Source organism: Budorcas taxicolor, chromosome 6 (genome assembly GCF_023091745.1).
Source record: "Budorcas taxicolor isolate Tak-1 chromosome 6, Takin1.1, whole genome shotgun sequence".
Classification (NCBI taxonomy): domain Eukaryota; kingdom Metazoa; phylum Chordata; class Mammalia; order Artiodactyla; family Bovidae; genus Budorcas; species Budorcas taxicolor.
This window is the reverse complement of record NC_068915.1, coordinates 60,587,570-60,601,954: the sequence shown is the minus strand read 5'-3', so window position 1 is coordinate 60,601,954 and position 14,385 is coordinate 60,587,570. Positions and strand designations below refer to the sequence as shown.

Genomic DNA, 14,385 nt, shown 5'->3' with positions numbered 1-14,385 from the left:
GAACCTTAAGAGTATTTTGGATAGGATCCTCAAAAGAAAAAAGACATCAGGTAAAAACAAAAGCAATTTGAATAAGCTGTGGACTTCAGTCAATAGTATTTTCAATGTGAAGTGAAAGTCGCCCATGTCCAACTCTTTGGGACCCCATGGACAGTGTAGCCCGCCAGGCTCCTCTGTCCATGAAATTCTGCAGGTAAGAATACTGGAGTGGGTAGCTGTTCCGTTCTCCAGAGATTTTCCCAACCCAGTCTCCTGTATCACAGGCAGATTCTTTACCAGCTGAGACACTGGGGAAGCCCATATTATCAATCAGTTCATTAACTGTGACAGATGTATCATATTAATGTTAAGATGAAATGGGGGAAATAGATGAGGGGGTATGTTAGTTGCTCAGCTGTGTCCAACTCTTTGCGACCCCATGGACTGTAGCCCACCAGGCTCCTCTGTCCATGGAATTCTCCTTGCAAGAATACTGGAGTGAGTTGCCATTCTTTTCTCCAGGGGATCTTCTCCACCCAGGGAATGAACCCGGGTCTCCTACATCACAGGCAGATGTTTTCGCGTTTGAGCCACCAATGGATGATGGCTATATGAGAACTATAATATCTTGTTTTTCTGTAAAATTACTCTTATGGCATAAGGAACATGATCAGTAACACTGTGTTAATCTCGTAAGGGGACAGGTAGTTACTAGGCTTATCATTACCAGGATTATCATAGGTAATCATTTCATGATGTATTTAAACGTCAAATCACTATGTTGTAATCCGAAACTAACAATGTATTATCAACTTATTTCAATAACTGCTCCAAAAAAAGACTAATTAAAATAAAAAGAGCCTATAGGAACACACAATAACATATACATTTGGGTAAACTCCAGGAGTTGGTGATGGACAGGGAGCCCTGGAGTGCTGCAGTTCATGGGGACGCAGTTGGACACGACTGAGCAACTGAACTGATAGGAAAAAATCTAGAAACACACTGAACTGATAATAATTTCATGGTAATTTTCTTCCCAGTACTATAAAAGTTCTTATATGGAAGGTATATATGTAACTGCTATGAAACTTTGGGATATATTGGAGAGAAGAAAAAATGAAAACCAGTTTAGGCTTTTCTCTTATCAGCAGAAAAATTTTATTCAAGGACAAACCACATCCAAGGCCTTAACTTACAGACACAAACCAAAGTAGCCGTTAAAGCATTAGATATTGAGGTACAAGACACAACGCGGGGAATGCTTCACCATCACAGGCTGATGCCGAACTTGCTCCATCAACAGCTGAGCTCTGCCAGTGTGGGGGCGTGGTTGAGGGTAAGTGCTTATCTGCAGAACCGAAGCAGAACAGCTGTGCTCTACAAGTACTGAAGCATTTTATACCAGCATGGGGGGGGGGGGGGATATACTTTCACAATGAAGGGAAGAGGGGGAGAAGCAAAGTGCCCCATGGGGCATTAGGCTGCCTTGCAGAGGGCCACAGCGGAGAAGCGAACCTCCCCCTGCTCACGCTCAGTGAATTCTCTGCAGACCTTGGCAGCGTCCTGAGGAGGAGGAAAGTTGTGAATTAAATTTTAAACACCAAACAGCTCAAAATGAACACTTCAAGGGAAAATTATCACCAAGACCTGCAAAGTGCACCCTGACCAATGTTAAACCTCCCAACAAACTTGAAAACCAGGGCTTAAGAGGGGAAAAAAAAAAAAATCAGGTGATGGGAAAGACAAGGACCCACATCACAGATGTGGCTTCAGAAGCCCTGATTGCCGCCAGCAAATGCTCTGCGCTCCTGCCACCTCGTGCCTGGCTTTGACAAGTATACCTTCTTCCCCTCAAATCCAGAGACAGAAAATTGACTTCTCTTCATTAGGGAAAAGCAAACATTTTGGTGGTGGTATCTTGTCCCACTCTTGCGACCCCACGGACTGTAGCCTGCCAGGTTCCTCTGTCCATGGGATTCTCCAGGCAAGAATACTGGAGTGGGTTGCCATTTCCTTCTCCAGGGGAAAGTAAACCTTCTACAAAATTTAAATATCTGGCATTCCAGGTACAGGTAAATGATAATTGCCTAGATATTTAGGGAATGCCATGAATTACTAATTCTAAAACCCAGATTACAAAGAATAAGGACAGAAAATTGATCCCAATGTTACCTGCTGAATGCTAGGGTTTAAATGTATTGGGATCAGAATATCGATCATTGTTCAATTTGTAAAAAGTCCAGCAGAAAGAGTCCAACCAAAATATTAAATGTAAGACCTTTAAGAGGCTATTGGATGCTCTAACAGAAAATCATGGAACACCAGTTCCCAAGGTCTAAAATATCACCAACGTGATCAGTTTTGGCCCTTAAAAAGCATCAGCCATACCCTGGTTTTCTTCCTGCTCTGGAACCACTCAGAAAAACTGTAGGGGATCTAAAGTAACACTGTATCAGAATTTTTAGTACATTGGTATTACAGACTGCCTTCCCCAAATCCACTTTCCTTTAGGACCCACGGTGTTCATTAAGGGTGTGCCTCTAAAGACAACAGCCATCTGCTACACACACACTAAGCAGTGACTTAATTCACTCAAATTTAAGATGCTTGGGTTAAGTTTATATATTTTCTCACCAGTTTAGCAAGTTTATTTGGAGTATAATCTAGGGCTTCCCTGATAGCTCAGTTGGTAAAGAATCCGCATGCAATGCAGGAGACCCCGGTTCGATTCCTGGGTCGGGAAGATTTGCTGTAAAAGGGAGAGGTGGCTCTAACAGTAAAGAATCTGCCTTCAGTGTGGGAGACCCTGGGTTGGGAAGATGCCCTGGAGAAGGGAAAAGCTATCACTCCAGTATTCTGACCTAGAGAATTCCCTGGACTGTGTATAGTCCATGGGGTTGCAAACAGTCGGACATGACTGAGCGACTTTTTCACTTAGATAACCTAAAACATCTCTAACCATATAGGACCAGTCTTAGGAAAAGAATTCCCACTGATTAAGATGCTGGCTGATTGTAATATAGTTTTTTTTTTTTTTAACAAAAGGTTTTTACGTTCCCCACACCTCATAAATTCTACTCACAGAACAGTTTTAGGTACTCTATGAAGAGCACATTTTATGGTACATGCATTCCACATTTTATTGCACTTCACTTTACTGGGCTTTGAAGATACTGCATTTTTTTTCTTTTTTACACAAATTGAAGCTTTGTAATAACCCTACAAGGAGTAAGTCTACTGGCAGCACTTTCCCAGTGCATTTGCTCACTTTGTATGTGTGTCATATTTTGGTAACTCTCATAGTATTTCAAACTTTTCATTAGTATTAAATTTCCTATGGTTGTCAGTGATCTTTGATGTTCCTATTGCAAAAATACTGACTTACGGAAGGCTCAGGTAATAGTCAGCAATTCTTAGCAATATTTTAAATTAAGCTATAGATATATTTTTAGACATAATGCTATTGCACACTTAAACATAGCGTTTATATACACTGGGAAACCAAAAAATTCAACTCTTGTGATACCCACTTTATTGTGATGGTCTGGAACCGAACCCACAATGTGAGGCATGCCTATATTGGTATAACCTTAGATAGGAGTTAAGTATGCACCTGGGAAACTTTATTAGAAGGACCACAGCCTTTAATCCAAGTAGGATGCAATGAGAATTACTGCTCCTATTCATTTTCTCTCCCATAAGTGAATCCTGACTCTCATGCAAAACCCCATCCTGTTTCTCTAGGTCTAGTTCTTATTCCGTATCATCATTCTCATGTACCCCTGCTATAGCCAAGAAGTAGCTCTGACTGATCTCAGGTGTATATGAAAGCTGGCTAGAGAAAGGGACCCTCCCTCCAAGAATGGCATCATTTGGTCCACTAACACCTTGAGGTCACCAGGCCTACGATGCTCCAAAGACAGGCCTATTATAAAGGCAGTACTGTACAGTGGCTAAGAGCACAGACTCTAAAGACAGACCAACTATTTGAAGCTGGATTCTACAGTCTGTCATTGACCGTGGGCATCACTCACCTCTGCATTTCAGTCTCATCTGTAAAATGTGAGTAACTACCTCACAGCATCATTAAAAGGACTCTGTGAAACAGGTAATTAACACAGAACAGCATCTAGCCTGGAGTCGGCAAACTGCAACGTGTGGGCCAAATCCAGCCTGCTGCCTATTTTTGTGAATAAAGTGGAACACAGCCATACGCATTCATTTAGACCCTGCCTATGGGCTGCCTTGGAGCTGTCACGGAAGAACTGAATACATGCAACAGAACCCATATGCCACAGGAAGCCTAAAATATCTCCTGGCTCGTCACAGAAAAAGTTTTTGCCAACTCTCTGTCTGCACATAAGCATGCCAAAGAGTTTAGCTTTTGTTACGACAAATGAAGAAGTTATATCTTAACATCATGTTCAATTTTATTACAATTAAGTGATTTTCCTTTGTAACAGCAAACTGATTCAACTCTAGATTCATTTTTAGGGTGAAGTGGACTAGTCTGCCAGCTCTGTTTTGGAATTAAGAGCTATCTGTAGTCACTTGTACCAGGACAGTTGCAGAGCGACCCTGGATCTTAAAGTTCTTTTCAGGCATGTTGTGAATTTGTTTCTTTTGACCTGTTAACAGTGGAGTGACCATGTGGGAAGAAAAAACTCAAAGAGTTAACTACATAACCAGAATTCACAGGTCAAGACTGACCCACACTCGGCTGTCACAGAGGGATTAGGCAAGGCTTGGGTTGCTGTTCCGTGAGTCTGAGTCAGTGGCTATGATGTAATCTGACAAAAGGACAATGGTCACCTTAATCCCACAGGGAAGTAAGCAATGACTTTCAGGCTAATTCTAACTGTGGGCTAAAGACAGAACACAAGACAGATTAATCAGGGCTGCTCTAAAGCATCTTGTTTAAAACCGTTTGCATAAAATGAGGTAGATAGAATTACTATGATGATCTTTAAGCCCTAAAGACTGCTCTTATCCCAGATGATTGATGCTGGCTGTACTGAAAAAAGTCTGCATTTCAGAACAGACAAACTGGCTAACACAGTGTGGGCCCCAGTGGAAATGGATGCCAAAGATTACCTGCAGCAGCGAGTCCTCTGAGCTGGTGCCATGGTTCACCGGAAAAGGCATCCGTCCATCTGAAACAGAAAAGCCAGGCATGTTGATTCTCTCTGCGTGTTTTTTGGCCACTGTGCTTGTCCCACTTAAAGGCAAGCTTTAGATTCTTCCAAATACAATTACCGCTCCCACCAAGGGAAAGCTGCCTGCAAACAGGCTGGAAATGAGGTTCAAGTGTTCCTAACATCCATCCCAGGCATTCTAATCTACAAGCGCCAAGACCACACGAGCCGAATCTAGCGACCTAACAGCAGGGCTTGTGCCCATCTCTCGAGAAGGACCACAACACAAAAAGTTAGATGCAGTCTGAGTTACACGGAAGGTGGAGGCAAGACAAAGGGATCTCTGAGATTTCATGTGTCCCTCAATAACTGCTGACTGGCCCCAAGTTTTCATTGCCCTTGCTTGCCCATAGGTAGTATCTTGGCTTGAGATAACACAGCTGCAAGTCTTTCCCCATTAATACAAAGGGGGTGACTCCTAAAACAGAGATGGATGATCTTCCTTGTTAAAACCAGCTAATAGGAATTACCCCAACATATCTAAATTCTTTGTACACAGATCAGGTCATGTTTAAGTATTTATTTCCTTCTAAAAGTATTGCTTGTCCGAAAAGGATGATGCTGGAAACTATATTGGTGATGCTACAGCACAAGGTAGAAGACGGAATCTGAATGCGTATCTTGAAGTGGCTGACCAATTCTCTCTACTGGTTTGTGATTAAATCCATTCATTCCACTGGTCAGCGGTCTGGAGGAGGTACTCTGGGCACGACAAGGGTTAAATGCCTCCATAAGAGCTTAAAGATATACTAAGGGCAGCCATAAAGCCCCACACCAGTACTGTAAGAGGAACTATGTGTGAGAGAATACATGCAGTTATATTAGACTCCAAAAGTGAGACATACCAAGTTCATAGAGGTGGCCATCCACGTTGTTAAACAGAATAAAATGGAAGTTCACTTTGTCATCTACCTGAAGAGAATCAAGACATTTTTTTTTCGAAAATGAGAATTTTTATTGTGTTATATACTACATTTAAAAATAAAGCTGAAAGAAAAAATTAAGATATAAATGAGATAACACTGCATAAGTCTGACATAACAATGCATAAGTTTAAGGTGTACAATCTGTTGATTTGATATCTGTATTTTGCAATGAACAATAAGCAGGACCTAATTTGTTAAAAAATAAAGTCCCTAAGTGGAATATGCTTGAACCAACTTGCCTATGTATTATTTTAAATGATTAGAGCTAGTATCTATTTCCCATATATTAGGTTTTATTCTAAGACCATTAAAGTAGATATACAGTAACTATCAGAACTCTTAAAACTTGCTTTTTACTGAGGAAGAAATTAAGACTTCAGGAGGACAAGCATCTCACCCAAGGTCAAGACTAGATAGTGGCAGAGCCAACTAGGGTTGTATCAACTTAAATCTAACAGTTGACTCGAAGGCTGTTATTACTGGTATACCTAAGTCATCTAGAAACTGTTAGTCCTTGCTAGTCTAGCTTGCCCTCCAACTGACTCAGAGTATCTAAAATGTTCTTTACTAAGAAGGGTGTTACTCACTCTACTAGACCCATTTGAGTCTACATAAAACATTATTAGCCTGAATGTACTCAAGACTGTGTCAACTGCCAATCAGATATTTTGAAGAGCCATTGTTATGAACAGGTCTGGTCAAGGCATTATTCTGGTAGAACTTCCTGGCATTCCTCGGCCTTGAGTAGACACATGTGCTGGATCCTGGTGAGAGGTTTTTGCACATGTTTCTGGGGAAACACAGGGGCCACCCGGGCCACCTGGCTTTAACTTGTATTTACCCGACATTGGCCTTCCTGTGCCACAGCATCGTGGGCTGCCTGAATGGCCTGCGGAAAACAGAGGAGAGTCAGCACAGAAACCTCCAGAGTACTAAAAATCAATGTTCTAGACGTTCTCTTCCTACCTCATTCTTTTCAAAGCACTTTGCTCTGTCTTCAGGGGACAACTTCTCTGTTTCAGAAAGAAACTGTTTCAGAACGGACCCATCCTCTGGGCGAAAAATAACAAAAGCATCATTAGTACAGGTATAACGTGAATGGGTGCACATTTACTAACTGCTGGAGACATCGCACCCTTGGTCATGTTTGGCAACCTGAAATTGTACCATGGCCTCAGAGGATGGGAATGAGCTGCCCCCTCCCCAGCCCCTTTCTCCAACCACTCCCTTCTCATTGCATTCAAACCGGAGAACTCTCCCTTCTTCTGGGGGGTTCAGGCTCCTCCTTACATCTTCTCCCTGGCTCCCCGACCCCTTCATCTTCCACCTCACCCTCATCTCTTTGATCACATCTGTTACAGCACTGATCCAGCTGTAGCACCTATCTGTGAGCTTTTTGATGCCATAAAGGCAGAACTGTCTTGTCTAGTCCTGTCATCTACAGCAGCTACCCATGCATAATGTTTACTGCATACATGATGCAACATTCAAAGCTAGTAATGGTTCTCAACCCAAGACTTATTTCAGGGCCAAGAAATGCAATCTTAGTAACATGGTTACCCAGACAGACATCAACCTGAAGACCGGAAATGCAACGTGCCTAACAGCTGGCCTAGAGTAGCTGGCTAGCCGATGGCTGGCGTAAACATTGTGCATTGGTCAATGTGTACGAAGCAGCCACTCGCATTTCAAAAGACCTCGATTTGAACTTTCAGCTCTAAACGTTATCAGATTTGCTAAATGCACACCATTCAAAATTCGGAAGTTACAGGAAACGTCTCATAACTTTATGAGGAGGAGAACTATGACTTAGATTAGGCCTATGGTACCATCAGGACCATGTTTACAGAATTACAGTATCTGCAGCTGCAGGAATACAACATTCTAAACAAAATGATGCTTACTGCAGAAGAAATAAAAAGGACCAAGCTACAACTTTTTAATATGACTATGCTGAGTCAATTATTTGAAAAAGCAGCTTCTAGAAGATCTGGTCCCTCATGGCTAGATAACCCCCTCCTTTTTAATTTCAAAATTATACAAAGAGTCGAGTCTGAAGCACAATTCCTTTGCTAAAAAAGTATCTGACCTGCTACAAGCAACAGCCTGGACCCTTAGATGAAGTTATTCAGTTCTCAGCCACCCCCATCCATGGTCTAAATCGGGAGGCGGCAAACTACTGCTGCCTATCTTTGTAAATAAAGTTTTACTGGAACACAGTCACATCCACTGCTTTACATCTTGTCTAAAGCTGCTCTTATAGCACTATCAGAGCAAAGAACATATGGCCCTCAAAGCCTAAATGACTTACTCTTTGGCTTTTTAAATGTGTTGACCCTTGGCCTAAATCATATATAATGCCATATATAATTTTATCATTGTTAGCACTGTTAATTGAGCTTCTGACAACTTCAGGGCTAAGACTCATCTCTTCGATGTCCTCCACAGCACCCGTTGGAAGCAGGCTAAAACCCCTGACCCAGCTTTGTTCAGAGATGGATCTTTCAAGGTGCTGGGCTGTGGCTATGCCCCTGCAGGATCTCCTGCTGCTTTAGGCCAGGTTAGTTCTCCTGTTGCTTATGAGACACTGCACCATTAAACAAAGGTCCTAAAGGCTGGTATTTTATGGCTTAACATCAACTCTAGCTCTTTAGAATTGTTGAGACTAGACCAGGAGCACATGAGAATCATGACAATTTTCTGCTCATGGGAGAGCCCAAGAGTCTGACTCTCCAGGTGGAAGAAGCCACACCATGCTTCTTGGAAAATGAGCTTCCCTTCCTCAAAAGAGAAGCAACAATGAGAATTTACCTGCTGATCCTATATGCATGAGTAGGTTTTCAAAAAAATTTTAAGGCAATGGCTTTGCCGAATAGACCCTTGGGAGTGTTGGAAGGAAGTACTGCAGTTAACTGAAGATCAGCTAGAGGGTAACTGGCCTCAAAACCCACTCACCGAACTCCAGTTTGTCCTGATTATTGGCCACTGCATGAATGAGTCCGATGGTTCCACAGGAGTTGCCAATGGTCTGCTTCATGAAGTACACCTTGGGACTGACTTCTTGTCCCTTCAGCTCTTCAATTTGTTTTTTCCTGAAGTTCTCATGCTGTGAGTTCAAGAAGACATTTTTACATCTCAAAATGCAAATGCAAAGAACAGATGGAAGCACAGTGAGTTCTAGTGCCTAAATGGAGACACAGTGGGATGTGTGACCAGGAGTCTTGGTCCTAGGTGCTGGCCGGCACCTAGAGAATGGCCCGTCTGCCTCCCATACCAAGTCAGCCTGTGGGGTTCTGAGAGGGGCAGACACTCCACCCTGCAGCTGCAGGGCGGCAGCGGTCTTGGATTGTAGCCCAAGTTTGTCTAGACACCACTGCCACCTTTTAGCTTGAGATGGATGGCGTGCTGAAGTCAGAAAAACAGGCAAGTTCGTTCTTTTCTTCCTTTTAACAGCAACAACTGTATCTTACACATGCATTCCAATCAAGCGTTGGTCAACTGAACGCCCAAGAACACCAGCTAGTTTATACTTCTTTATTCTTTGAAGTTATTCTAGTCCAAGTACATGTCACTTCAAAACAAAACAAAACTATAGAAAGGAACAATTTAAAGAAATTAACTACTCCCTCATCTTTTTAATAAAAAACTGCCTGCAATGCAAAGACACGGGTCTGATCCCTGGGTCAGGGAGATTCCCCTAGAGAAGGAAATGGCAACCCATTCCAGTTACTCTTGCCTGGGAAATCCCACGGACAGAGGAGCCTGGTGGGTTACAGTCCATGGGGTTGCAAAGAGCTGGAGATGACTGAGCAACTAAACAACAACTTTTAGGGAGGAAAGACAACTGGTCTAGCGCGCTGGATTGTGAGTTCACACAAATTTCTCCTGTAAGAAATAGGAGACAGCCAATTATACACTATATACACTTGTTTCTTTGCCAATTATACACTATATAAACACTAATTTTTACAACCAGCATAAATCGTACAGAATCCCAGAAATACGTATATTTCTAATTCTAGGAGCCTTGCATTATTTTACATGGTACTGAAGTTTCCGCTTTGTCTGTGGTACCATCAGAGGAACAAGCTCTCTTGTCACATAAGATCAACTCCAAGTAGTAGGAGGAAGTGCTGCTGCTGCTGCTAAGTCGCTTCAGTCATGTCTGACTCTGTGTGACCCCATAGACAGCAGCCCACCAGCCTCCGCCGTCCCTGGGATTCTCCAGGCAAGAACACTGGAGTGGGTTGCCACTGCCTTCTCCAGTGCATGAGAGTGAAAAGCGAAAGTGAAGTCGCTCAGTCCTGTCTGGCTCTTAGCAACCCCGCGAACTGCAGCCTCCCAGGCTCCTCCATCCATGGGATTTTCCAGCCAAGAGTACTGGAGTGGGGTGCCACTGCCTTCTCCAGTAGGAAGTGCTAGCATCATATATCTATCTACTGTACTTGAATTGAGCTTCCAATGACTGTTAAGGATTTTCACTTTTCTAAAAAAAAAAATTTAATTTTTCATAACTGGTAGCATCATCCTTTATGGTTGTCTGAACTTTTGCATGATGACAGTTCTATAAATATTTCATGATCACTTAAAATGTTTTAGAAGTAGTCTATTTAGGATTTCATAATATTTTTTGACAAAATTAGATGCTTTCTAAATTAACACTAGCTTTTTGGAAGTCCACCTATAAACCTCAACTTGCTTTCAATCTGCTTCAGTATTTAGCCCAGGAGCTGTTTTGTGTCACAAAATAGGCATTCACTGAATCTGATAGACTTAACTAGAGCTAAAGGAAAAAGTATCGAGTTCTCTCAAGCACAAAATGTTCAGTCCAGAATGTTCTCTAACCAAGAGCTGCTTGATCCAGCAAAATGAGACCAGTGGGCTTTTGTAAGACACATACGCTTCTCCACTGCCTCCCAGAGGCCTTGCCTTTTGAGTGCTGCTGCTCAAAAACCCCTGAGTCATCATGGTTCCTTTAATAAGAAACCTCTGTGAGAGGCTCAAATGAGAGAAAACTGCATTTGATTTGAGCTACAGGGAACATACTTTGACTTGCAATTATTTGGGAACTCCATTTTCACCTAAGTGAAAACTCAGTAACAAACATGTCAGTGGGATTACCCTAATAGCTTTTAATAACTGTTTTTAACCCCCAATACTTGGCCCATTGGAGGAACGCCTGAACTTTCCAAAGGCTTAATTTATGCTGGGGATGTTTCTAGAAATGTCGCCTGAGGATGCTGCGAGTTAAACTCACTGTTTGGAATCATGCCCCATAGGCTAATGCCCCTGGAGTTTCACTTAAGCAAAATTCAACCACTCCTAAGTCAGGGATCGAGTGGCAGCACTTGCAGACAGACAAAGCCATGCTCATTAGTGGGATTCCATACATCTGAGACAATCACCCTAGCCACCCTTTCATATCTGATATGCAGGAGGAAGACCATCTAAAGAGAAATGAGAAAGCACTTCCAAGACAGGTCTAATGTCCACCTGTTCAATAAGCTACAAGGTCAGAGAGCTAGAAGGTGATTTCCACACCGGAACCAGGCACAGTGATTAAGCTTTAGAAAAACACGTAAGAGAGACTAAAGAAAACAAGTGTGTAAGTTGTAGGGAGTGGAGGGTTGGGAAGAAACCCCTGCATCCACTGAAGGCCCAGGCAGAAGAGGCGTAAATTTAAAGAAGCTATTGTTTTCTTCCGGTTTAGGCACGCCGGGATCCCTCCATTTTACACCAAGGTGGGAGTCTGAGAGAGAACCAGACAATAAAAAAGACAGATCACAGCCCTTAAAGGGAAACAATCGGCCAGCCACTCCTTGGCGTGAAAAGCTCGGAAAAGCCTAGGGTCAACCTGACTCACGAGCAGGATGAACAATCTTCCTGGATAATCAGGATGATGGAACTGAGATGCTGCTTCTCTTCCAAGTTTAAGGCAATGCTGATGGACGCGAGGCAACGCAATAAACTCAATAAACAGGACCCCCAGGGAGTAAGGAACCACGAAAGTGTGAATTCTCCCTCCATCCCCGACAAGGAAGAGGCAGTGTGCCAGGACTGGGCGGCCAGGACGGGAGGAGACCCTACACCGGCCTCAATGAATCACTCGGGTTTGGGGGCAGCGCGCACAGCGCAGAGCCTGCGCACCCCGGGCCCCACGCCCTACCTGCGCCGTGAGCGGAAAGAGCAGCAGCAGCGCACAGGCCGGCGCTGGCACCGAGCCCAGAGACTCCTCCTCCAGTCCCAGTACATCCTCGAAGCGCCACTGGCCGGCGACCCCCAGCCGGGTCAGCACCTGCGAAGAGAAAATAGGGCGGCCATGTGCGGAGACCCAAAAGTGCTAGCACCCGCCGGAAGGCGGGCGGCGGCGGCGGGCGCGGGCTCCGCATCCTCGCGCCCCTACCCGGGCCTGGGAGGAGCCCGGCCCAGCCCCGCCCCGCCCCCCACCCCAGCCGGGCGCAATGACACAGCACAAAGCGCGGCCCACACGTGGCTCCCGCGACGCCCGGGCATCCCAGCCCGCGCGCCCCGCGCCACGCCCTCGGGAGCTGGGCCTGGCGCTCGCATCTGGGCGCAGCCTCCTCCATCCCACCTCCGACCGGTTTCGCAGAGTCACCGCCGCCCCCCATGCAGCAGCAGGGAGAGGGCGCCCGGGCCGCGCCCCAGCCCCGCAGCCTCTGGAGTGCGCAGGGGGCCGCTGGGTCTCCGCAAAACAGCCGAAGGCGCCTCGGTGCTCCCGGGGGGAGGACAGAGGCAGCGCGAGACGTCACTCACTTTGTTCAGCATCTGAAAAGCAAATGCAAAGAAAAAAAAAAAGCAAAGATAAAAGCAGTCAGTGATACGCTACCTAGCGAGGGCTGACCCTCGGCCCTGCGCTCCCCGCCACCCTCGGGTAACCGTGCACCTGACGCTCACCTCGGGGTTAATCTCCATTGGTTTGAGCTGCATCTTCGCGGACCTCGAAAGGAACACGATCCAGAGAAGCGAAAAAACAGCAAGCGGAACCGCCCAGGCTGCAGCTATAAGGCGCCGGCCTGACGCACTGTGGGTGCCTGCGCAGGGGGAGCAGAGGCAAAACCAAGCGAGGGGAAACGGTCAGTCGCAGCGAAATGGGCACGAATCCCCCCATGCGCAGCGCGGAGTGGTACGGCCTAGCCCCCAAACCTTGCAGTCTCACTTGCTGGTGAGATAATCTGGTGGTTGTGAAGATGGGTTTTGTTGGTAGGTGTTTCTTGCATGTGTGGAGCAGTCCTTTTGGTGCAGTCTAATTTTTTGGGAAGTTTCTGGAAAACCACGCTTTCGACCATCCCAATTACCTGAAAGCTTAGAGTCTCTGAAGCATTGAGAAAAAACCCAAATTCAACAGGTATATATTTAATATGAATATGTCTTCCAAATCTAGCAGCAGTTTGCATTTGACCTTAAATAATTCATCCTCCATGTTAAATCAAACAAGCACCGAGATTCGTTTTTAATTGACCGCCTAGAATAAAACATAGTCTGTAACATAGCATTTATTGCATTAGTAATGCTGATGTAATGTGATTCCCAGGGAGGAATTGGTTGGTCTTGGGGAAGCGGTAGAGACAGGGGATGTGACTGTAATACAAGACACAGAGAAGGCAGGCTGTCGGAGACTTTAGAAAACAGATCCAGTGAAAAGACAGGTATGATTTGAAGACAAGAGGCTGTAAAAGGAAAAGCATTTTTTTTTTCCTTTCAAGGAATGTGAGGCTTTGAAAAATAAAATGTTAAGTTCGTGATAGAATGGAAGAAGAAAGGTAATGGCAGCTAAAGAAACCACTGTTCTTTAATGATCTCAAGAGGGGTTTGGGTTTTTCTACCAGCATATTCAAAAGATGGAGACAACATATGCCTAAGAATTAATAAAAAGTGGAACAAAATTTGTAAGAATAGTGCAGGAAAGCTTAACCTCAAAATGAAGTAGGGCTTGCTGAATAGTAAGGAAACAAGAAGATTGGGTATTTTTTCATTTATGCTCAGAACAAAACAATGATAATGGTGAAAGAATAGACTTACCATTTAGGGGATTCAAGGTTAAAAGATGACAGAGAGAAGGGAGGGGATCTGTCTTTTTTTTTTTTTTAACAGTTTTTTTTAACCTTGACAGTGGATCAGATTTTTTGCATGTCATCTCACTTAACCCTGAGAGGAGACAGTGAAGAAACTCTTCTTAGTGCAGTTGTACAGCTCAGAATCCATGGCTCGGGGAGGTTAATTTCCTTTAAGATCACAATTGAAAGGGAAGACTGAGAAGTAAA

At 44.3% G+C, this 14,385-nt stretch overlaps 1 protein-coding gene across 2 annotated transcripts; it reads right to left on the bottom strand.

Annotated features, from left to right (window-relative positions):
* Positions 1-1,390: 1,390 nt before the first annotated feature.
* UCHL1 (ubiquitin C-terminal hydrolase L1) lies at positions 1,391-13,095 on the bottom strand. Of its 2 annotated transcripts, XM_052641930.1 has the most exons (9): positions 13,019-13,095; positions 12,878-12,889; positions 12,270-12,398; positions 9,059-9,209; positions 7,070-7,155; positions 6,945-6,992; positions 6,023-6,089; positions 5,077-5,135; positions 1,391-1,545 (listed from the first exon to the last, which is right to left on the bottom strand). In XM_052641930.1, the coding sequence occupies exons 1-9, from the start codon at positions 13,049-13,051 to the stop codon at positions 1,459-1,461; spliced, it is 672 nt and encodes a 223-aa protein (XP_052497890.1). In that variant the 5' UTR covers positions 13,052-13,095; the 3' UTR covers positions 1,391-1,458. The 2 variants fall into 2 exon arrangements, with proteins under 2 accessions (XP_052497890.1, XP_052497891.1); XM_052641931.1 differs by lacking the exon at positions 12,878-12,889 and having other exon boundaries at positions 13,019-13,084.
* Positions 13,096-14,385: the final 1,290 nt, after the last annotated feature.

Bases quoted from the DNA above. Each gene is read 5' to 3' on its own strand.
- UCHL1 (XM_052641930.1), bottom strand. From the start codon at position 13,051: ATGCAGCTCAAACCAATGGAGATTAACCCCGAG. The intron at 6,993-7,069 runs GTAGGAAGAGAA...TGTTTTCCGCAG, and splicing joins AGTGCTTTGAAAAGAATGAG to GCCATTCAGGCAGCCCACGA. The intron at 5,136-6,022 runs GTATGTCTCACT...TTTCTGTTTCAG, and splicing joins TGGCCACCTCTATGAACTTG to ATGGACGGATGCCTTTTCCG.